The following is a 22853-nucleotide window of genomic DNA, read 5'->3' as shown; positions in this document are numbered from 1 at the left end:
TGTATGGTTAAGTCATAGAGGGGATGATATGAAGGTTGACTACTTGGGTCAAGTGGCCCAATTACTTTGCCCTCTTTTCCATTCACATGTGATATAAAGAGACCCACAAATTTGGCCTCCACCTCCAATACTACAACTCAACCACTTTTTTTCACTTTTTTTTTTTTTTGTCTTTTTTTTTTTGAGTTCTTTTCAAAATAACAATAAAAAATATTTAAAAAGAAGGTAAATTTTCTAAATATTTTTACTCATTTTACTATATTTAAATATGCACTTTCAATAAACATAAGTTAATCTCAAAACAAATTCACAATAATATCAAGAAGAGTAAAACTCACGTATCTTATGAAGATAGGCGAGATATCCTCATTTTTTATTAATTAATGTGAGATCCTCAACATAATCTTTCAAAACAGTTACTCATTGAGTTTACAATCCTTGAGTCGGTTACCATTTTTTTGAATTGAAAATCCATCCTCACGGATTCTAACGTCATATATTAGGTCAAATATAAAATTTCACCTAAAAATAAATTGATATAATAAGAAAAACAATTCATCTATACAATATATCAAGCTTGAAATCTCCTCATAATTTGTCTTGAAGACCCTTTCTTTCAAGGGTAAAGTTACTCTTTGGTCCATTTTCTTCACTTTTACGCCTTGCCATACTTATGTTGTATTGCAAATTAAAGGGAAATACAAATGAGCATCAACTTCATCATGAGTGGTGTCTTCCAAGTCAAGAGAGCCTGCCCTTCTTCATCATCATCATCATCATATACAATTTTCTTAATACTTTCTTTCTTTCCTGCGGCCTTTATTCCTCTACTCAAAAACAAAAAGAAGAAAAGGCTCGTTAATTGTTAAAAAAAAAAAACGTACTTCTAATAGTTGTAATTACACCATTAACTTTCGATTCTAAATTAATGTTAAATTCTTAAACTTACATAAGTGTTAAAAATGGACTCTCAATTGAAATCAAATGATAAAAATCAAACCCTTAATTCTTTTTACGTTTGTTAACCATCTTCACAATTATATCAATTTTAGAGGGACAAATTTTAACGATGGTATAAGCTTGGGAGCTTGATGTTTACAATTAAAAATTCGAACGTGTAAATGTAGCTATCAACATAGTTTAAATATGTTATGTTATGTTATGACTTATTATAGAGGCAAAATAGACTTTATGGACCTATAAAAAATGAACAATTGCAAATATAACAATTAGATTCAAAAGTATTAGCATATATAACAACATTTTAAAAAATTATAAATATAACAAAGTTTGTTAGAGTCTATCAACGATAGAAACATATCACAAGTAGTTCACATGATAAATATTGATCTATTACTTACATAAGAGTCTATTGTTGATAAACTTTGCTACATTTGCAATTTTTAAAAGATGTTTGCTTACATGTTATCCATTATAGTTACTCTTAAAAGAGTACTTTTTTATTTAAAAGTTGAGACACGAAGCATTTAGTTAACGATAAAAATAATGGGTTAAAATTGAGTTGAGTTAGTAATAATTTAATAAAAATTCAAGAAAAGTACTTAAATTTGATAAGAATGAATTTAAAACGAAATGAACATACAAAAAAAAAAAGAATAAAAGAGTGGGAGAACTGCCAAAGCTAAGTGAAGTTGAGTAGGTTAGCGACTCTACTTGACTAAAATTGGTTACAATTAATAAATCATTTTTCTACCAAAATTTTTATTACATACAATTAATTTTATTTACATACAATTAATTTGAACCATCAAACTTAGCTTTTTCTTTTGCTTTACCTTTTTTGGTATTAGCATCATCTGTCTTCTCATTTTTTTAGCAATCACCAACCCCATTAATTTTACCATTCTCTATATATATATATGATTGTTATGACATATTTGAAAGTTTAATAATTTCATTGAAATATTTTCAAGTGTAGCAAAACAAACTTAAATATTGAAAGTCTATCATAAAGTTATTTAAACTTTATAGGTTTGAATGGAATCACTCCCTCCTCTTAATTGTGAAGAACATAGTAAAACAAAAAAGTATTGGGTTTGTTAGCTAATATTTGAACCCCATGAGACAACTGCATGTGTGAAAATCAACTAAGGGACCATTAGACCAAAGAAAAGATTATTGGGATGTAGTACACATGTACCTAAAACATTATAGTCTACAGTTGTATCTTAGCTTAATAATATGTTTAATATAGATCCTATGATTTTAGATATTCTCTAATAATTTCTTGATCATAAATAGGAGAAGAACAATTAGTATATTATCGTTGCAAATGGGGATTTATCTTAGTGTATAACTGTTACATTATAACCAACAATGGCATCACCAACACTGTTAAGCCAATATGTCCTCGCCTCTGCATACCCACGAGCGAATCGGAAAACTCCCGTCCCTCCAACGATTGGCAACTCACGAACGGTATGCATCACCGAATTCTTCCCCAAAACAACAACGGAACTGCCTTTGAACTTGCCGGCCGTAAACTCGTAGGTTAATGCCATCAATAGGCCCAGTTCCTGCTGCCCTGCGGATCCGTACAGCCCCTGCGCCCGACCCACCTCCTTGGACTTAGGGTCGGGTGATTCTGTCAAAGGGTCGTCGGCGATGAACAAGGCGCCGAAGAGGGTCGGAGATTTGCTGGAGGTTGGGGCCTCGGCGACCTTGATGGCGGAGGGGGTTTTCCCGCTGACGGTGTCGTGGAAGTAGAATTGGATGTTGGTGACGGTTTGTTTTTGAGAAACGTGTCTTGAGATTACGGGTTTTTTTGGGTTTAGGCTTTGAATCCATGGGAGGGTTGCGATTAGGAGGATGAAGGAGAATGATACAGAAAGATTTGCCATTGTTTTTTTGGTGAGGAATAAAGATTTTTACTCTCTGTGTTGTTTGTGGAGAAGAAAGAGTCGTGAGATGGAGAAGACGATGGGGTGAGGGTGGGGTTTTATAGTGAGAATTGACCAAAAAGTTCATAAAAAGAAAGGGCGTTTTTGGAATTATTATAAATGTGTGGGTGAGTATTCTATTTAAGTTTTAAATTGTTATAGAAAAGTGATTTTAGACCATTTATTAAGATTGATTTAACAAATTTCTTATATGTATGCAACTTTCTTCAAACCTTTAGTTTGTAGATTGAACGATTAGAAATGATGCATTAACAAATTTTTCGTTCAAATCGATTTCTTATAAAATTATGATGTTTATTCAAATTGAATATAATAGTTTCTAACTGTTCCATTATTAATTTTAGGTTTTAATTAATGTAACTAAATTTAAGGAAATTAATTTAGATATGATATGGTAGCATTTGTTAAAAAGGTGATATAAATATTACATAACAATTCATTTTGTTTTGAGAAAGAAAGAAAGATAGAGTCCATAGACAGTGATATTGTAATTCATAATATGAATTATTTCATATCGTCTCTAAACACATGAAACTAAACTTAAGAAAGACTTAAATTAAAATTAAGAGTTAATACCTATACTAGCTAATAAGGTACACATTTCTTTTCGATTGCTCGACCATAGAAACTCAAAGTTAAGTATGCTTAGCTCGAAATAATTTTAAGTTGGGTAATCTCTTGGGTTAGGTCGCAGGGGATATAGGGGATATTGAGAATCCTGAATTCTAGTTCAAATCATGGGTGGGCTTGGGGCATCAGATGGTCGTATCGAAGTGAAACCTCTTCCAGTAAGATGTGGTTCGAAACTAACTAAACAAAAGCTAGTATGTATGAATGAACTGATATCACACTTTGAATGAAGGGGATCTTGAGGAAAGAAATAAAAGTTACTATCCATAACAACAAAGTGCATCATACTTTATGCATGTGATTAATGAGGAAAAAACATGTTGAACGAACTCGTGGCTTGTGTTGGTTAGTGAGGATGACATCAACTTTCACTCTAGTAAGTCTTTAAGACAACTAAGAATGATGTTGCCAAATTGGAGATTTGAATTCCGAATCCTAAACTTGGGGCGTTACATACGATAAGTTTAAATTTCTTGCTTTTCTCTTATATATGTTGTTTTCAAAAAAGCAAAGAATTATACTAATTAATGTTAGAGATGTGGCAATTAATTTGTTTATGAACGTATAGAAAGAATCAAACTACAAATTTTTAGATCATTAACAAGCTATGGAGCAATTAGTTGGTATTTCGGTTTCATAGTTTAGTGACATGTAAGATTAATTAGTTTATATTAGTTTATATGAGGATATGTAAGAAGGGGAAGGAATTAAAACTATATCAACTTTCATTGTCCAAATTCTTCTACATATAGTAAAATTTCTTACATATATTTGGATTTTCCAAATAGGAAAGGATAGAATATATATCTTTCTTCTTTCAAATGTGGAATACATAAATGAATTTGGAAGTTTAATTCTCGAAATGGAAGGTTTTTTATTTTTCCATTTGAGGTTCCAAATATGGAAGAGGAAGCAAAGTTTTTCCCTTTTCCATATTAGAGAAGTTCTTCCATATTTGGATTTCTTTTTCATAAGCTTTTAACATCTTCGTGAAAAGATGATAACCGAAAAAAGTGAGTATAGCTTAAATGATATTTAGTATTGTTACAAGAAAAGGCATTTGCAAATATCCACATTCTTTTGATCGATGTCCTCTGCGATTTGATTGATGATAATTTTAAGAATGAACGAGAGTTATTATCACAACCCAACATGTGTTCTTTTGCATTGTATTGTCTTCATTCACGTGTTTCTTTTTTTTTTAAAAAAAACAAGAAGTCATCCAAGCATTTGGGGTTTCAAGCTAAGCACATTTAACTACTGTCGAACTTGGCTTCTAATTCAATGAGCATTCAAAAAATTCTACGTACCTTGAAGATGACTCTCATTCATATATGATCTCGGTTCATTCATTTCCTTTTCTAAAACCATCAAGACGTTGCACTTACACAATGACCATTAGATGGGGTGAATGAAATTCTCAACATTAGTCCATTTTGGTGTTGGCATAGTCATATCTGATTTTTTCGACCTTTCTACCAACAGTTCAAATGGCGTAAAAAAAAAAAAAACTACTTTTTTTTAGATGATCAAAATTATAGAAGTTGAACATATGCTTCAAATGTACTTTTGTTTACCACCAGCAATTGCCTAAACTAGAGTTTTGTAACTTAATAATTATATTCTGTTAATTATAAAATCTAACTTATTTTCTTTTTCTATCAACACAACTTAAGGGATGTACTAAAAAATTGAGAAATACATAAGATTAGATTTATGACGAGAAATACAAATAAATAGATATCTTAAAATGGTCAAACACATATATAATTTTTCAATCAAAAAGGTTACTTTCTATTATTTGTTTATTTTAGGCAAAAGATCCTTTAGACTCTTCATTATTATATTACAAGGCATTATAATATTTTTATATGGTTGACTATATATGGATCATAGTTATTGAAACAAGAAAATTGGAATCATGGAAAAAGTGTAAGAACAACAACTCAACTCAACAAGAAAATAGTTTCAATTTGGTAAAGGGGTAGGGTCCCAAAAATATTATGGTAGTTCACCTATTATTCCAATTTTGGAAAAATGAGGTAGGGTTGTTTGTCCAAATTAATTGCAAAAATACTTCATTCATTTAGAAAATTATTCACCTTCTAGAGGGTGTGTTTGACGTGAAGAATCAGTATACATTCTAAACACTAATTAAACCTTCGATCTTAAACCCTAAACTAATGTATTATATTTCGTAATATCTTTAAGTTTAACGTAATTCATTTAGAAAATGTACAATCTATTTTCTTATATAATAAAAAAAATCTAGCCACATGACATATTTTTATTGACGTACCACCTCGATTGCATAAGCATAGTTGCAACAATTTTTTTTTTTTTTTTTGTTGGTAGCACCTATTTTCTTTGCTCATACTTATAAACTTTTTTTCTTTGATCAAGTAATATTTAATAGCATTTTTAAAAGAGGTTGTCATGACTAACAATGACTTTAGTATACATACTATTAATAACATACAAAAATTTACACAAAAAGATATTGAAAAAAGAAAAGATAATGCTTCACAATATGTATGTAAGACTTAATCTAAGAAATAAGAAAAATATTATTGATAATGAAAGCAACGAACTCACTCAACTATTAACAATCTTTACTATGACTCTTGTAGGAGAGCCAAAAAAAAAAAAAAAAGAAAAAAAAGTAGTTTTATAGTTAAAAATATTAACTACTTAAAAGCAAGTTCATATCTGTGTTGAGTTTAAGCTAACCAAAATGTTACTTTAAACCCTTGACATGATTCAATAGAGACATTCTAGAATTTGATGACATTTTTCCGACTCATGATTGTAAAGAACAAGGCTGTGCATATGATAGAACTAAAAATAGGGTCAAATTTTTGTAATTAAATATTGTAATTGATCGAGGAATTAAAGATGCTCAATCAATTTGACATTTACATGGACCCACTCGCTATTATTGATATTATTATAGATATTGTTAGTGTTAGATATTAGAATCATGAATTTCTCATATTTATTATAGGGTAATTATAATTTATAGTAATTTTAGAAATAATAATTAAGTGTATAACAACATTTAAAAAATTGACAATATAGCAAAATTTGTCAATATTGATGATAAACTTCTATCGTTTAGGATTTATGGTTTATAGTCTATCAGTGACTAGACTCATATTTTACAATATGGTCTATAAGTGATAAACTTATATCGTTAATAGATTTTAACCGATTTTGTTATATTTGCTATTTTTAAAAAAGTTGTTATATATGTTAATATTTTGAATCTAATTGCTATATTTGTCACCATCTCTTTTGTTATATATGTTAATATAAGAATAGGACCTTGATGTTGGGAAATAAAGGCTCGAATGAAAAATAGGTACTTTTTTAAAACCAATGAAAATTGGCATTTTGCTTATGTAGTTCCTATGTAAAATTATCATTTTAGCTTTAAATGTTTTCTTCCTCTTCCCTTTGTGTTGTAATTTTTTTCTAAATTCTTTTAAATTTTTTTATTATAAGTAAAAGTAACTTAAATGGGAGTTTAATGAATTTTCCTATATTTTATAAGTAGTTTCAATATTTTGCTATTTTGACAATACCGATATTTTTGTTTTTTTTCTTATTTTATGATTTTTTTGTGTAGTTTTATTTTACATTTGTTTGGTTTTTACACTTTTTTCATTTGCATCCTTAATATGGATTTCTTCTTCCGTTTCTCTTTTTATTTTGCATTTCTACTCTTCATTTTTTTGTATGTTTATTTTAGTATTGAGCATCAAGTGTCAAAATATATAAAGTATAAGTATTGAACATTGAGTATTAAACACGATTATTAGCATTGAGGATAAAGAAGGATAAACGAAAATCTAATATATAACATATAAAACACAAGGCATAAAGCATAAAGTATGAAATATAAAATATTGTGCATGAAAGTAAGGTTTTGAGTTGCAAGCGCCAATAGTATTGATGGAGGAGTTAGTAAATGCAAATGATAGACCACTTTTAATCCACTTAAAATTTGGATAATTTAAAAAGAAAATCACTTTTCATTCAATCTTTATAATTTGTATCATTTTAGATTCGTATGAATCACCCCTTAATGCTGATATGATGAACCAATTTATTAAAAATGTCACTATCCTCAAAATCACAAATCAAAATCCAACTGCTCCTTTCTTCTCCAATTTAGTAATGAAACACAGTAACATTATACTCTATAATCGCATCGCCATTACTGACATTCAAGTAATGCGTCTTCAGCTTTGCAAACCCTCTAGCCATCTTAAACTTCCCTCTCCCGCCCACAACCGCCACCTCCCGTCGCTGCTCCGTCACCGGATTCCTCGAAAACACGCTGATCGAGCTTCCGTTGAACGGCCCCGTTGTGAATCCGTAATCAATATACATCGCCAAGCACAAGTCTGCGCCTTGGCTTGCCGATACGTACAGCCCACGCGCGTTTCCGATTACTTTTGATTCCGGGTCGGGTCCTTCCCGGAGCGGGTCGTCGACGGCGTAGACGCTGCCGAATGGAGTCGCTGACTGCTCGCCTATGGTTATGTTTGCATGCGCTACTTCGACGGCGCTGGGTTTTTTCCCGCTCAGGATGTCGAAAAGGAAGAAATGGAGATTGGTTACCTTCTCCTTTAACTGAACCCTTGGGACAGTTTTGGAGTAGTACTCGGAACGCGCAGATATGGCGGAGAGGAAGAGGACGAGAACCCCCATCGCTAGCTTGGTAATCTCCATGTTCCTTGTCATTTTCCTGATATTGAATGTTGTGGAACTGGTTCTTGATTCTTATACTGCGTGATTGAAACCGATGGTTCTTGCAATTTAATTGTATCTGCTGATTAGGAATGGTAATGAAGTTTTGTAATTTGTTATATTTGTAATATGAATTATGTTTATTTTGAAATGGAAAGTTAACAATAGCTTGGATTCACCTCTGGCCTTCCTTTCATGGAGTTTTCTATATCAATATTACCGTTGAAAGTCAATTCCAACTCAGTCTTTGAATCCATTTTACCAATGCAAATGCAAATGCGTTAAAAGTGAATTTGTCTTAATAAGATGGAAATGCATTGTAGAGAAAATGGATTTATATAATGAATATCATTTTGGTTATAAGAAAAAAGGTTGGTCAATCTGAGCATAATTTAGGAAAGACACTAATGGGCATGAGATATTGATTTAGCTGAAGGCTCTTTCAATATAGAACAGCATTTTGTTGGCAGACGATCCATATGGATCGGGAAACATATTAATTATACATATCTAGGTTCATTAGAAACGAACGAAGGATCAATGATGATCAATTCTCATAATTGTAAAAGATGGTTAGAGGTTATGCAGAACAGGTTTACTAGCAGGGCTTCCTTTCTTCATCTAGAGTTAGAGAAATTAGCCATAATGAAGTTTGGAATGAGGAAGAATTGTGTGGCTGTTGAGTACCCTGAACTCCACAGATAGATGTTGTTTCTTTTTAAGCGATTTGAATAATAAAATTAGTTTTTTATCTCAAGGGGGGATGGTTGTTGTGAAAGACAGTGTTGATGCTTGTTCAGTGCTTGTAGATGAATGAATGTTTGGTCAGTAAATCTTGAACCATTAGGCTACGTATTGCATTGCTGGCTAACTCACTGGAGCATGTCGTTCTTTCTACAGAACCTCTGGACAAGTTAAACAAGTGTACAGTTCATTTCACGTGCCAAAATATCAAAAGAGAATGTATTAAATTAATGGAAACATTTTACTACTTATTGAAGCGTGTAGCTTTATCATAAAGATAAACAATTGCCATTCTAATTGCTTCTGGTAAACTTATCAAAGTCTGTCCTAAAAAATTTCATCCGTGGTTGAATCACTTTTAATGTCTCCCAAGTGAAGGGGACTTTCTACCCATAGTCAAATGCTCAAACCCATATGCAATCTCTATCAACCTTGGCTCGAACCCTTTTAATCCTCCAAAGCCAATGCCAAAGGGAAGCCCTTGAGGGTTATATCCAGCTGGTACACTAACTCCAGGAAAACCTCCAATTGCAAGAAAATGAGAGATTAACCGACCAGGAGCTGCTATTGCATCAAGCTTATTCTTAATCATCAATCTCTCAAATCCCTCTTTCGACAGTTTTGCTAATCTGGCTAATGCTGCCTTTTCTGCACCTCCGATTCCTTTTGTTGCCTCTGCTTCTAGAAATAACTCCTGACCATACTCCTTTAGCTTTTCCTACTTATGACAAGATTGCAATGTTATGATAGTCCGCTTTTTGCTATGTTGATTGTAAAATTAGAACATAATAGATGATAATTGCTCACAAGTTTTGAGTTCTTTCTGTTGAATTCTATTGCATCTGACAGGGATCGAATTGGAGATGCAACTAGCTGTTTGAGGTATACATTTATAGATATTTTGAACTCAGCAAGCACTGCAGTCCACTCTCCACTTGAACTGCCAGTGATTACATGAAAGCTGTTGATCGTCAAATTGTCTACCAATATTGCTCCTCCTTGCCTTTCATGTTATTGAAGACAAAAGAGTTGGTTAAAAACCTCTAACATGAGTTATTAAGAAATGGTTTATGAAAAGTGAGTTTGATTTCTTACTTCAGGGTTTTGAAAACTTTCTCAAAAGCTCCAATGTAGAACACATCATCATGGCCAAAATCATACAATTTTCTCACGATTCCTATTCTCTTTCCTTTCAGCCCATCTTCCTTTAGAAATTGACCATATCCACCTTTTGGAACATATTTTGATGCTTCAATTGTTGAATTATCATATCTGTCTGGTCCCGCAATGGCATCTAGAACATAAGCTGCATCTGCTACTGTTCTACAAATAGGCCTGTTCCATCATAACTCATTCAGCAGAAAATACTTCCTTTGGATACTTAAATAAATAGCAACAATTCATCAGAAACAAATTGATTACCCTACAGTGTCCTGCCTCAAAGAGATCGGAACGACCCCTGCTCGACTTGTGAGACCTACTGTGGGTTTGATGCCAACTACTGAGTTGAGAGTAGAAGGGCACAATATTGATCCATCAGTTTCGGTTCCCAGGGAAACTGTAACCATATTTGCTGCAACGGATATGGCAGAGCCGCTACTTGAGCCACACGGTTCTCCCATTGTGTAAGGATTCTGCAAACATATGTACTGCTCTTAGTTTGTTGTGGATTTAAATCTAATTTTTGCTGTTTTTTAATTGGACTCTCTAATTGATTGATTTTTTAGAAAAAGATAGCTTAGAGGCTGATATTAACGAGATATTTTTAGTTAAAAACTTGAAAGGATTGTTTATTGGCAGAATCTGAGTAGTTCTACACTTTCAAAATCTTCTGTAATCATCCTATTATTTAAAATATATTTTGACATGTAACGTCCTACTGTGTGCTACAGATTCGTTTTTGTGTGATTTCACTTAGAAGCAGACAATTATTGAAGAATTTGGAAAAGTTGCACACCTTCCCTTGGCCACCCCTAGCGCTCCAACCATTGGGCTGTTCATAGGACCTGAAATCGGACCACTCACTCAGGCTCGCTTTCCCAAAGATAATTGCACCTGCCTTCCTTAACTTAGTCACCACACCTGCATCACGAGGAACAATAGAGCCAAGCAGAGCAAAAGAGCCAGCCGTTGTGTTGAGCTGATCCTTGGTTGCAATGTTATCTTTTACAAGTACAGGAATGCCATGAAGTGGAGACAAAGATCTCGGTGAGCTTCTCTTGCGCTCAAGGTCGGCTTGAGAGGCTTGGTTTAAAGCATCTGGATTCACTTCTATGATCCCATTCAGGATGGGGTTAAATCTACGCACTTGTTCGAGGTAAAACTCAACAAGTTGCGTTGAGGTGAGTTTGTTTTGGTAGAAAGCAAGTTGGAGGTCTTTCAAAGTTGCTTCTTCAATGGAAAAGTTGGTGTCAAAGCTACAACTCCCATATGATGATAAAATTGCCAACAAACCCAGAAGCATGGATATGTAAATGGGAAAGCTTTGGGCAGCCATGGGAGCTTAGTTCGTGAATCTGTTTATTTTATCAGTCAACGATCAAGTGGAGTATGCTCCACTCCTTTGTGGAAATATCTTTTTGAGAATCAAGAACACTTTAATTCTTAGACCCATTTTTTTTTATGGAGATCAAAACTTTTAACTTTGAGTTGAAGATTCATGGCCTAATAAGAAGATTCATGTCAAGTTGAAGTATGCTAATATATGTGTGCCATTTTTAAAAATATCATTTATCTAAAATTTGTAGTGTTAGCAATGACCAAAAATGATTTTTTCTTCAAGAGACACACCCAAATGAAATTCTAGAAAAAGTATGTTTTGACTCTCGAGTCTTTGATTAGGAATTGCTTCTATCCTTGGTTTATATTGATAACTACACTCACTACTACTATTACAAATCATTTTTATAGGTTTTTTTTTTTTCTTTTTTCTAGAGATAGATTATAAAAAAGAAAAGAAAAATGCTTTTATGAGATAATTAACCAAAACTTTTGGAAATAGAAGAAAAATTAGGGCATTTGCAAATATAAAAATATAGTAAAATCTAAAAAATTAGAGATATAATACAATTTACATTTATCTCCAAGAGTATATAAAATAATAGATTTTGTTATTAGTAGTAATAAACTTTTTTGATTGATAGATTTAATATGACACAATATGTAAATCTATCGTTGGTAAAATTATATCATTCATAGATTGTTTGGATGATAGAGTATATATTTGATACTCTATCTTCATATCATTGATAACACTACTAATAAAATAGTGTAGAAATCTATTACTAGGTATGTTTTAAGCTTCAGTTATATATCGTTGATCAGAAGATCTTTTCAATTGGCTAGAATCCGTTACTTGAACGAAACTAGTTGGAAGATACATGAGCAAAACAATCAACCTATTGATATTGGAAGAGCCAAAAGATTCTTCCAATATATCATTTCTGGGTCCCATGAAGTAGTTTAATTATTTCTAGTTGTAGTGGAAGTCACGTGTGTGGACACAAAGAAACCACCTATCTTCATGTAATTATGGGTTCTCTCTCCACGGTCTTTCAATTTCTCTTGCTTTTCACTTTGTGTGTGATTTTGGATTACAGAAGATTAATAAGAGTTCTCCAAGCTTTCTTCTCCTTTCTTTCTTTCCTGTATTTTTCTAGGTTTAGTTGTTTGAGTTTCTTTTAGGAGATGGTGAGATGAAGAGAAGTAGAAGGAGAAGATGAACACACATGATTTTAAAGTGTTTTGGCAAGTGCCTATGTCCATTGTGTTTGGGAACAAGATATTATTTAAGTTCAGTTTTTGTCATCATCAAATATCAAAGTAATACACGGTATTTATAGACTTTCCTATGACTCTTAGTTAAAACTTTAGTTAAATTAGAAGTTAAAATTAACAAATTTAGCTATATTTCTTTTACACATAACTATTTTAGTAAAGAGTTTTCCACGCTAATTTTTATAGTTACTTTGAAAAAAAATTGCATGGAATTATTTTTAATATTTTCTTGAGTCATTGAGAAAACAAAACTGAAGTAAGAAAAAGACATTTGAAATATATCATAGAATACATGTTATGTTAGTAGTGTATTGTGATCGAAATCTAATTGTCAACCATCGATAGATTTAGGTTGTGAATTAAGAGTACGCTAATGACAAGCCTCTAACTACGATTTTTTTAAAATAATAAAAGTCGTCATAGTTTAATTACATAATTCAACTAACCATTACGTAGTTCTTTAGTTTTGAAGTAGTTCTCTAGTTTTTCTATACGAGGAAATTCAATAAGAAGCTAAAATCTCACTTTACATAATTAATTATTTTTTATCTAATGATTAAATGTGAAATTATTTGACATGTTCTATGAGTCTATAACCATCAAAATAGATAAAGAAAGGATAATTAAAAGTTGTTCTTGAACTACAATCTAAATCTATATTTGCTACAACTAACTAACAATTAACTAATTGAAACAATTTTCATGAACTTTCCTGCAGTCTTTAAAATTTTCACCAATATTCATATTTTTTTAAATTGGAGACTTCACGTTTCTAATGTTATCATGATAACATTTTTGCTAATGGTAGGATCTTGAAATGATTTTTAAATAAAATAAAGTGAGCAATTAGAAGTGAAATGAAAAAAGAGTCGAATTTGTGATGATCCAAAAATTGGAAGGAAAATAATTCATTTTTATTTTTTAAAATGTTGAATGATCCTTTGCTGACCAAAATACACTCACGTGCATGGGGAAGAAGCAATCTCCTTTGTCTCCGTCTGGCTCAATCTCTCTTAGTCTTGCATGTTGGTGTCACTCTTCTCTCAGTCTCTCTCGCTTGGTGTCACTCTCGCCCATCTTCAGTTGGTCTCACTCTCCCACCACCCATCTTTAAGTCTCTCTCGAAGAAGTTTCTTGCCCATGCATGCTGTGCTGGAGTAGAAGAGGAAGTTGGAGAGAGCTCGTGCGTGAAGACGAAAGAAGAGGAAGTTGGAGAGAGCTCGTGCGTGAAGACGAAAGAAGAGGAAGCCAGAGAGAATGACGAAGACTGGTTGGACAAAAGAGAGAAAAAATCATAAAGAAGGATAATATTGATATATCGTCCTGGTAATTTCCAGCTTCTTTTTCATTTCTCTCTGAAACAGTATTATTATCAATTCCCTGATATAGGCTATTGTCGACTTTGTTCTTGATTCTCATATTGCATCATTGAAGCCCATTGTTCTTGCAATTTAATTGTCTCTTCTAATTAGGAATGGTATAATGAAATCTCGTTATGTATCAGATTTGTAATCTGGGTTAGGTTCCATTACAGTTTGTATTGAACTGGAAAGTTAATCACAACTTGGATTCACCACTGGTCTGCCTTTCATGAAGATTGTTATATCACTATACCATTGAAGATAATTCCAACCCAGTCTTTGAATCCAATTTACCAATGCAATGCGTTAAAAGTGAATTCATATCAATAGGATGGAAATTCATAGTAGAGTGAATGCCTTCAGTTCAACATTTTTTAGTATCACATTTGTTATACAACATTTTGTGTATCACAATTTTGGGTACCGCATTTTGAGTAACACAACCTTTGGATTTCGCTCTCACATTCTCTTTGTTTAACGTTAAACAAACATTGAGACATTGATTTTCTTCCCTAACATCTATATTTTTCCATCGATTTCATTTTCTCAACAAACAGGTTTAGCAGCAGGGCTTTCTTTCTACACCTACGTTAAATATTGTCAGTTAATATCTTAGAAGTTTTGTATTTAAATTAAGGAAATCATTTTATTACTTGTTGAAACATGTAGTTTCATCACAAGGATTAAACATTACAAGTCTAATAGCTTCTGGCAAACCTTAAGATTTCATCCATAGATGGATAATTTATTGTCTCTTAATTGAAGGGGGCTTTCTACTCTTAGTCAAACGCTCAAATCCATATGCAATCTCTATCAGCCTTGGCTCGAATCCTTTTAATCCTCCAAAGCAGATACCATAGGGATTCCCTTGAGGGTCATATCCAGCTGGTACACTAACTCCAGGAAAACCTCCAATTGCAAAAACAGGAGATATTAGCGAACCAGGAGCTGCTACTGCATCAAGCTTATTCTTAATCATCAGTCTCTCAAATCCATCTTTTGACAGTTTTGCTAATCTGGCTAATGCTGCCTTTTCTGCATCTCCGATTCCATTTGTGGCTTCTGCTTTTAGAAATTCCTCCTGACCATACTCTAGATTTTCCTACATAGTGATAAGATTTCATTGTTATGATAGTTTGCCTTTTGTGTTGTGCGGATTTTGTAAAATTAGAACAGAATAGATGATAGTCGCTCACAAGTTTTGAGTTCTTTTTGTTGAATTCTATTGCATCTGACAAGGATCGAATTGGAGAAGCAACTAGCTCTTTGAGATAGGCATTTAAGGATATTTTGAATTCGGCAAGCAATGCAATCTGTTCCCCACTTGAACCGTCAAAGATTTGCTCTAGGTTGTCTATCATCAGATTGTCCACCAATATTGCTCCTCCTTTCCTTTCATGTTATTGATGACAAAGGGTCAGATAAAAACCTCTAACATAATTATATAAAAAAAAGATGGTTTATGAAAAGTGAGATTGCTTTCTTACTTCAAGGTTTTGACGACTTTCTCATAAGCTTGAGTGTAGAAAGTGTCATCAGGACCAAAATCATAGAATTCCCTCACAATTCCTATTCTCTTTCCTTTCAGCCCACCAGCCCTTAGAAATTGGCCATATCCTCCTTTTGGAATGTATTTTGATGCTTCAATTGTTGAATTGTCATATCTATCCGCTCCTACAATGGCTTCTAGAACATAAGCCGCATCTGACACTGTTCTACAAATAGGCCTGTTTCATCATCACTCATTCAGCAGAAAGTACTTCCTTTGGATACAAATATAAATGGGAAAATTTCAATGATGACAAATTGATTACCCGACAGTGTCCTGCCTCGAAGAGATCGGAACGACCCCTGCTCTACTGGTGAGACCTACTGTGGGTTTAATGCCAACTACTGAGTTGAGAGTAGAAGGGCATAATATTGATCCATCAGTTTCGGTTCCCAGTGAAACTGTAACCATATTTGCTGCAACAGATATGGCAGAGCCGCTGCTGGAGCCACACGGTTCTCCCATTGTGTAAGGATTCTGCAAACATATGGCGCATATGGGTGATCTTTAGTTTGTTGTTGATTCAAAACAAATCTCTTTTCTTTTAATTGGACAGTCTAGCTTACTTAGAGATATTTTGAACTTAAATCACTCTGTTTGCTGAATCTGAGTATGTCAACAGCTCAAAATCTTCTTTTATTCAATCGTGAGAGATATATAAGTATTGGTATAATTGAATTTATCAACTGTAAGCTTTTAGGCGATCAATAGGTGACTTGACATGGTCTAAAAATAAAACTCGGTATCCAGTCCAAGAACACTCAATGCAAAAAGAGTAGCTCATCTATATTATATGGAGTGAAAATTTTCTTGGTTTTTTTAACATGGGATTCTTTATATCTCCAACACTCAAAAGTAACTCCATCTTAATAGATATATTGTGTATTTCCTGAAAAAATGAAAGAACCTCGAAATATTTTTAAGATAGATAAACTAAGTTGTAAGTTGCTCATTATCATCAATTGATTTTGAAATGAAACTCCGCGTTATCTAAAGTGATAATCTTCCTCTTTCAGAAACAGACAATTATTGAAGTTGGAAAAGTTACACACCTTGCCTTGGCCACCCCTAGCGCTCCAACCACTGGGAAGTGCATTGGACCTGAAGTAAGACCACTCGCTCAGGCTCGCTTTTCCAAATATGATTGCACCTGCCATCCTCAACTTAGTAACCACACCTGCATCACGAGGAACAACAGAGCCAAGTAGAGCAAAAGAGCCAGCGGTTGTGTTGAGCTTATCCTTGGTTGCAATGTTATCTTTTACAAGTACAGGAATGCCATGAAGTGGAGACAAAGATCTTGGTGAGCTTTTCTTGCGCTCGAGGTCAGCTCGAGAGGCTTGGTCTAAAGCATCTGGATTCACTTCTATAATCCCTTTTAGGATGGGGTTAAGTCTACGCACTTGTTCGAGGTAAAACTCGACAAGTTGCCTGGAGGTGAGTTTGTTTTGATAGAAAGCACGTTGGAGATCTTTCAAAGTTGCTTCTTCAAGGGAAAGTTCAGTGTGAAAGCTACAACTCCCACATGATGATAAAATCGCCATCAAACCAAGAAGCATGGATATATCAAGGAGAAAGCTTTGGCCAGCCATAGGAGCACAGGTGATGAACCAGCTTTTTTTTCTTTGGTCAGTCAACTAGGAATCGGATAGGTCCTTTCAACAACGTATTCGTCAAATTTTATATGCTCCACTCGTTAAAGGAAACATCTTTTTTGGAATGAAGAATATTTTAATGCTTAGAAAGAGTCTGTTGTCGGTAGATTGATACTTTAATCATTAATTTAAGCAGTGATGTGATCAAGTGTGTTTGGACGAAATTTTCAGCTATACTTGAAATAACCAAACATTTGAAATCGAGATAAGGTCGAATAGTTTTTAAACTGTTATTTGAGAATTATCAATTAATCAAAATATTCCCTTTAGAAAAAAAAAAAATTATAACCCACCAATATTTTATTTAGCAATTTTTTTTTTTTTGAGGCTTGAGGTTGAATTTTCTCTACAAACAAAGAATAAAAAATACCTTGGATGTCTAAATTTCCATGAATTATCATTATTGTTGATGAATTTTATAATGAGCTAAGATTTAGTTCATGAATTTTAAGTTTATAAGTATTAATCTAGTCTATACCATCTACGGTTTGTAAATATTTTAATGAAATTTTTTATGCATGAGATCACTATATTTCAACATTTTAACTATAACGGTTAAGTTATTTAAAATGTATTAGAGACATATACGGTAGAAGTTAAAATATTTATTAGACATCTTTTTAATTTCTTAAACTAAATAAATAATTTAACAAATACAGGGAAGAAAGAAACTAATTGAAATAGTCCAAAACTATGACATATTGAGAAATTATCTAATTTTGCACTAAAAAAATAGTTTCAAAACATTTTAGGTGTATTTGACCAAAAGATTTTAGAAGTATGAAGTTAGGAACTCAACTTCTTATTTGGCCTAAAGAATTTATGGATTTCACGGCTAAAAAATATTAATTTTATATTTTATCAACTACTTGCACTATAGAACTTCACAATTCTCAAAATTTTATAAGTTTAGAGTGTTATCTAAGCTATACTTATAAGTATGTATCTCCTTCAATCAAAAAAACAAGAAAAAGATATATTAAATAGAGATACATCATTAGATACACTCGTAGTATTTTTTTGCATTCAAACCTCTCTCAAAACAAACTAAAAAGATCCTCAAATGTTGCTGTGTGAAACTTGATAATCTATTGAATTTGAAAATGGAGGCCTTCGCATCATAGTGGCTTGCTCAAAAGCATAAGCAATCTCAATAAGCTTTGGCTCTGTGCCCTTCAAGCCTCCAAAACAGATCCCAAATGGCATACCATCGTCTTTGTCATATCCTGCTGGGACAGTAATTCCAGGGTATCCTCCGATCGCCAGAACGGAAATGCAGCCAGAACCCGGTGTGACGATTACATCCAACTCATTTTCTTTCATTAACTTCTCGAATCCATTTCGCGATAGATTTGCCATCGTTTCGATTGCCTTCTTTTCTTTCTCCCCTAACCCATTTGTTTTCTCTGATTGAATGAAAGTTGATTGTCCGTATTCTTTGATTTTCTCCTGCATGAGAGAACAAAAGAGAACTAAATCATTACGTCAAACTGTATTTAAGCTCTTTGATAACCCCTCTTAGTCTTTCAACTCATTTGTTATGGTTTTTGAGTTTATGCATTTGAAAAATCAATCTAAATAGACCTTTCATCATTCCTAACAAAACAATTGAGTTATCTTTTTTTTTTTTCAAATCTAAATAGAGCCTTCACCTTTCCTAACAAAACACTTGAATTATCTTTTTTCTTTTCTAATTAAAAAAAAGACTTTTTTACTAAATTTCAAAACTTGACTCATCCTAAAAAAGATAATAAAGAAATCTGTTATAAAATTAAAAAAACAAAGGAAGTGAACAACATGTAAACAAGGAAGATTGATGAATTTATGAATTTCAATAAGAATGTGTTAGCTACATCCATGAGCAAAGCAAGTAGAGGGAAATTAAGTAATACACCAGCAATTTGACAGGAAAACTTAGTTTTTTTCTTTTTTTGAAACAAAGAAATCTAAAGTGAGTTAGCAACATTCATAAATCAGTAGAGGGAGAAAGTAACTTTGTTTTTGTTCGGAAAAAAACCACTTGGGAGTGATTGTGAATATTTGAAAAAGAATTGAGAAAGTTCTCACCAATTGAGGGTGGTTGTTGTTGAAGGCAATAATATCTGCAAGTGATCTGACTGGGGAACTTATGAGCTCTTTCAAATAATCATTTAGCAAAAGCTTGAAATCAGCCAACATAACTGTTAGTTCACCACTCCTTTTGGAGCTCAATATTGTATCTATATCAGCAATTTCAAGATCGTCCACTATAACACCACCTTTTTCCCTACAAAATTTAATAAAATAAAATAATTACACCTTGTTACAACTCTATTTAATTTTAAGCTTATACACGCTACATCTACATCTTGATTTATTTGTTTCATTATAAACTTTTAGGAACGGTTTTAAACTCAACCAAAGTTTTGAAAACTAAAAAAAAGAAACAAAGGTAGCTTTTTGAAACTTGTATTGAATTCAAACATTTACTCATGAACGATGAAAACCATTATACATAAACTAATTTTCAAAGATTGTTTACCTTAAGGTATGAAGATGATTCTCAAAAACTTGCATTGAAGGGAACTTATCAGCAAATGGGGTTCTAACAACTCCAATTCTTTTCCCTTTTGATCCATTGGGATTTAGAAATTGTTTATATCCACCTTGTGGTATAAACTTGGAGCCTTGCCTTGTGACTTCAGCATCTCTTGGATCATAACCAACAATGGCATCAAGCACATAAACTGCATCCGACACTGTCCTCGTTATAGGCCTATAGATATGCAATTTCAAATATTAAGATTTTTCTCTTGTTCGTGAACATTTCTGACTAAGTATGGACTTACCCGACGGTGTCGTGGTGAGACATGATGGGAATGACTCCAGCTCGGGTAGTGAGGCCAACTGTCGGTTTGAATCCTACAACGGAGTTCCGATCGGAGGGGCAGAGAATGGAGCCATGAGTTTCTGTACCGAGTGAGACGGTTACCATGTTAGCAGCAACAGAAATGGCTGAGCCACTGCTCGACCCGCAGGTCTCACCAGAAGCCAAATAAGGATTCTACATCGTTTCACGAACACCAGCTTGTATTAGAATTTGAGTCATGATTAAGTACACCTACGCTTCAATCTATTCGTTTCTTTCCTTACCCACAAAATAATAATAATAAATAAAGAAAAAATAGCTTAAATGATTAAATAGTTGAATATATATATATATATATATATATATATATATATTAGAGTAAAATTTTAGGTTTTATTAACATTCGTTTGTTAAATATTTTAAAATAATAATTTGTTTTTAAAAATAACTACTACATGAAAATATTTTATTGGATTACTTGAACAAAGATTTAAAAAAAAAAGTAGGTGAAAACAAGAAAACTATATGATTATCATCAATGGACATTTAATATATTTATTGACAAAAAAAATTGTGCAAATTGTAAAAACAAGATGGACAGTCGTTGGCAATATATACCCTTCAAATTTTCAACGGTAAAAATTAAGTAAAAAAATTATACATGTACTAAAATTAGACCATCAAAACTTATATAACAGTAAAAACGGTAACAGTTGAATACATTTGAATCTCTAAATCCATTACATGGAAATCCAATTTCTATAATTATTATAAGTTTGAGGGTCTAATTTAACATTTATACAATATTTAGAGTGCAATTAGATATAACTACTGTGACATCATAGTGGCTTTTACAATTTTTCAAAAAATATTATTACAATTTATTTATTTAAATTATTAAAATGGATTTTTTTTAAAAAATTATAAAAAATAGCAAATTTGACAAAATGTTTACAACATATTACAAAATTTATAAAATTTACAAAAATTTTAATTTCTATCAATATTGATGACAGTCATAACCACTATTATAGAATCCAAAATTTTGTTATAACTTAGTTAAAAAATTAAAATTATTTAGGAACTAAAACGAAACCAATTACATTTATTTATTTACTTTTGTTTGAAAGAACTCACCACTCCTTGACCGGAACGTGCGCACCACCCATTGGGCACGTGACCCAAGGACCGAAACGAGTACCACTCAGTGAGACTCGCTTTCCCCAAAATCACCGCCCCAGCTTTCCTCAGCTTCTCAACCACGCCGGCGTCCCGAGCCACCACCGATCCCACCAATGCGTACGATCCAGCCGTCGTGTTCATCCTATCTTTCGTCGCAATAGTGTCCTTCACCAGCACCGGCACGCCGTCGAGTCCTCCAAGCGACAACCGTTTCACATTCCCCTCTCTCCGCCGCCGGTCCGCCCTGTCCGCGTCATCCCTAGCCTCCGGATTCACCTCCACCACGCTCCTAAGCACCGGATTTAGAGCTTCGATTTGTTTTAAATAGAAATCGACTAACATTCTCGATGTGAGCCTTTCATCGGCAAAAGCTCTCTGGATCTCCTCGATTGTTGCTTCTTCAAACGTGAAATTATGTCCATTGATTTGACTGACTGCGCTGATTCCGACGGCGATCAACAGCGAGATTACCGCGGGTAGAGATAGTTGAAATTCCTTCATCGGGAGATTTCTCTGGGTAGGTCTAAATGATGTGTGACTCTGTTTTCTCATGGGGTTTGAATGGCGTCGTCGAATTTCTTTTTATTTCAATTAAAGAATTTGAAACTACATCGTACTGATCTATTTCCATTATAATTTTTTAAAATCTTGCTTGCACAGAAAACAAATTCTAAAGAAGAAGAAGAAATTTAGTTTAATGTATTAATTATGGTGGAAGCAAGGTTGGTGATCCAATGGATCTTGTTTATTTAACGTGGATAAATTATATAAATTATTGTTAAACTTTGTATTTTGCTTTTAAAGTATCTAAGAGGTTGAAATCCTCACTCCTATTTGTACTTAATATATATATATATATATATATATTATAATATATATTATAAGACTATATATTATCTTGTAAATATTTTCACACGTTTGAATAGAAATTTCAAATGTTTTAATAATAGCAAACTCTATTATTAACTTTTACCCAAAGATTAACTTAATTATATATATATATATATATATATAACTACTTAGTTTAGCGGTAATTGAGATAACTTTTTTATAATATAATTATAGTTTTATTCATTTTCTATCCTGACGATTGTTGTACTAAAGAAAATTTTGTTTTTCCTTTCTATATTTTCTTTATGACCCTGTTACTACATCGAACTAATGTATATAAGTTTGTATGAAGACGAGTTATTAACCCCATTAGAAAATCTTAAAATATAAAGTAAAGTATCTCAATATAAACTACTATATTAGAAGACTATAGTATACTAAACACCGTGAACTAATAGCATACAAGTAAAGAGGTAAGACTGGTATGACATTGGACATTGAAGATGATTATAAAAGATAGTTTTTAATAGAGGTAGCCCCAAAACTAGGCGTTGTTAGAGGTGGTTGTTGAGTTTGATGAGAGAGGTGGTTGTCAAAGCA

General features: G+C 32.8%; 5 protein-coding genes across 5 annotated transcripts; all 5 read right to left on the bottom strand.

Annotated features, from left to right (window-relative positions):
• Window positions 1-2036: 2036 nt before the first annotated feature.
• LOC101215541 (dirigent protein 23) lies at window positions 2037-2945 on the bottom strand. The gene has a single exon (XM_004146978.3). It carries the CDS (start codon window positions 2859-2861, stop codon window positions 2307-2309), a length of 555 nt encoding a protein of 184 aa, XP_004147026.1. The 5' UTR covers window positions 2862-2945; the 3' UTR covers window positions 2037-2306.
• Window positions 2946-7635: 4690 nt separating this feature from the next.
• On the bottom strand, window positions 7636-8300 carry LOC101215304 (dirigent protein 4). Its single transcript, XM_004146977.3, has one exon. The coding sequence runs from the start codon at window positions 8298-8300 to the stop codon at window positions 7725-7727; it is 576 nt and encodes a 191-aa protein (XP_004147025.1). The 3' UTR covers window positions 7636-7724.
• A 920-nt stretch (window positions 8301-9220) lies between these two features.
• On the bottom strand, window positions 9221-11589 carry LOC101215057 (probable amidase At4g34880). Its single transcript, XM_004146976.3, has 5 exons — window positions 11008-11589; window positions 10473-10684; window positions 10146-10385; window positions 9858-10053; window positions 9221-9768 (listed from the first exon to the last, which is right to left on the bottom strand). The coding sequence occupies exons 1-5, from the start codon at window positions 11545-11547 to the stop codon at window positions 9409-9411; spliced, it is 1548 nt and encodes a 515-aa protein (XP_004147024.3). The 5' UTR covers window positions 11548-11589; the 3' UTR covers window positions 9221-9408.
• Window positions 11590-14807: 3218 nt separating this feature from the next.
• LOC101214819 (probable amidase At4g34880) lies at window positions 14808-17418 on the bottom strand. The gene is made up of 5 exons (XM_004146975.3): window positions 16790-17418; window positions 16003-16214; window positions 15676-15915; window positions 15385-15580; window positions 14808-15290 (listed from the first exon to the last, which is right to left on the bottom strand). Exons 1-5 carry the CDS (start codon window positions 17327-17329, stop codon window positions 14934-14936), a joined length of 1545 nt encoding a protein of 514 aa, XP_004147023.1. The 5' UTR covers window positions 17330-17418; the 3' UTR covers window positions 14808-14933.
• An 819-nt stretch (window positions 17419-18237) lies between these two features.
• Window positions 18238-22071, bottom strand: LOC101205119 (probable amidase At4g34880). The gene is made up of 5 exons (XM_004147019.3): window positions 21378-22071; window positions 20221-20435; window positions 19914-20147; window positions 19460-19658; window positions 18238-18841 (listed from the first exon to the last, which is right to left on the bottom strand). Exons 1-5 carry the CDS (start codon window positions 21972-21974, stop codon window positions 18452-18454), a joined length of 1635 nt encoding a protein of 544 aa, XP_004147067.2. The 5' UTR covers window positions 21975-22071; the 3' UTR covers window positions 18238-18451.
• Between the last annotated feature and the right edge of the window lie 782 nt (window positions 22072-22853).

This window comes from Cucumis sativus, chromosome 2 (assembly GCF_000004075.3).
Source record: "Cucumis sativus cultivar 9930 chromosome 2, Cucumber_9930_V3, whole genome shotgun sequence".
Classification (NCBI taxonomy): Eukaryota; Viridiplantae; Streptophyta; class Magnoliopsida; order Cucurbitales; family Cucurbitaceae; genus Cucumis; species Cucumis sativus.
Note: the sequence above shows the minus strand (reverse complement) of the source record. Positions and strands in the feature narration are given on the sequence as shown.

Coding starts and splice junctions, on each gene's coding strand:
- LOC101215541 (XM_004146978.3), bottom strand. CDS start 2,861: ATGGCAAATCTTTCTGTATCATTCTCCTTCATCCTCCTAATCGCAACC.
- LOC101215304 (XM_004146977.3), bottom strand. CDS start 8,300: ATGACAAGGAACATGGAGATTACCAAGCTAGCGATGGGGGTTCTCGTC.
- LOC101215057 (XM_004146976.3), bottom strand. CDS start 11,547: ATGGCTGCCCAAAGCTTTCCCATTTACATATCCATGCTTCTGGGTTTG. Junction 10,054..10,145: donor AAAGTTTTCAAAACCCTGAA/GTAAGAAATCAA, acceptor ATAACATGAAAG/GCAAGGAGGAGCAATATTGG. Junction 9,769..9,857: donor ACAGAAAGAACTCAAAACTT/GTGAGCAATTAT, acceptor TGTCATAAGTAG/GAAAAGCTAAAGGAGTATGG.
- LOC101214819 (XM_004146975.3), bottom strand. CDS start 17,329: ATGGCTGGCCAAAGCTTTCTCCTTGATATATCCATGCTTCTTGGTTTG. Junction 15,581..15,675: donor AAAGTCGTCAAAACCTTGAA/GTAAGAAAGCAA, acceptor ATAACATGAAAG/GAAAGGAGGAGCAATATTGG. Junction 15,291..15,384: donor ACAAAAAGAACTCAAAACTT/GTGAGCGACTAT, acceptor ATCACTATGTAG/GAAAATCTAGAGTATGGTCA.
- LOC101205119 (XM_004147019.3), bottom strand. CDS start 21,974: ATGAGAAAACAGAGTCACACATCATTTAGACCTACCCAGAGAAATCTC. Junction 20,436..21,377: donor CACGTTCCGGTCAAGGAGTG/GTGAGTTCTTTC, acceptor GAAACGATGTAG/AATCCTTATTTGGCTTCTGG. Junction 20,148..20,220: donor TCTCACCACGACACCGTCGG/GTAAGTCCATAC, acceptor GCATATCTATAG/GCCTATAACGAGGACAGTGT.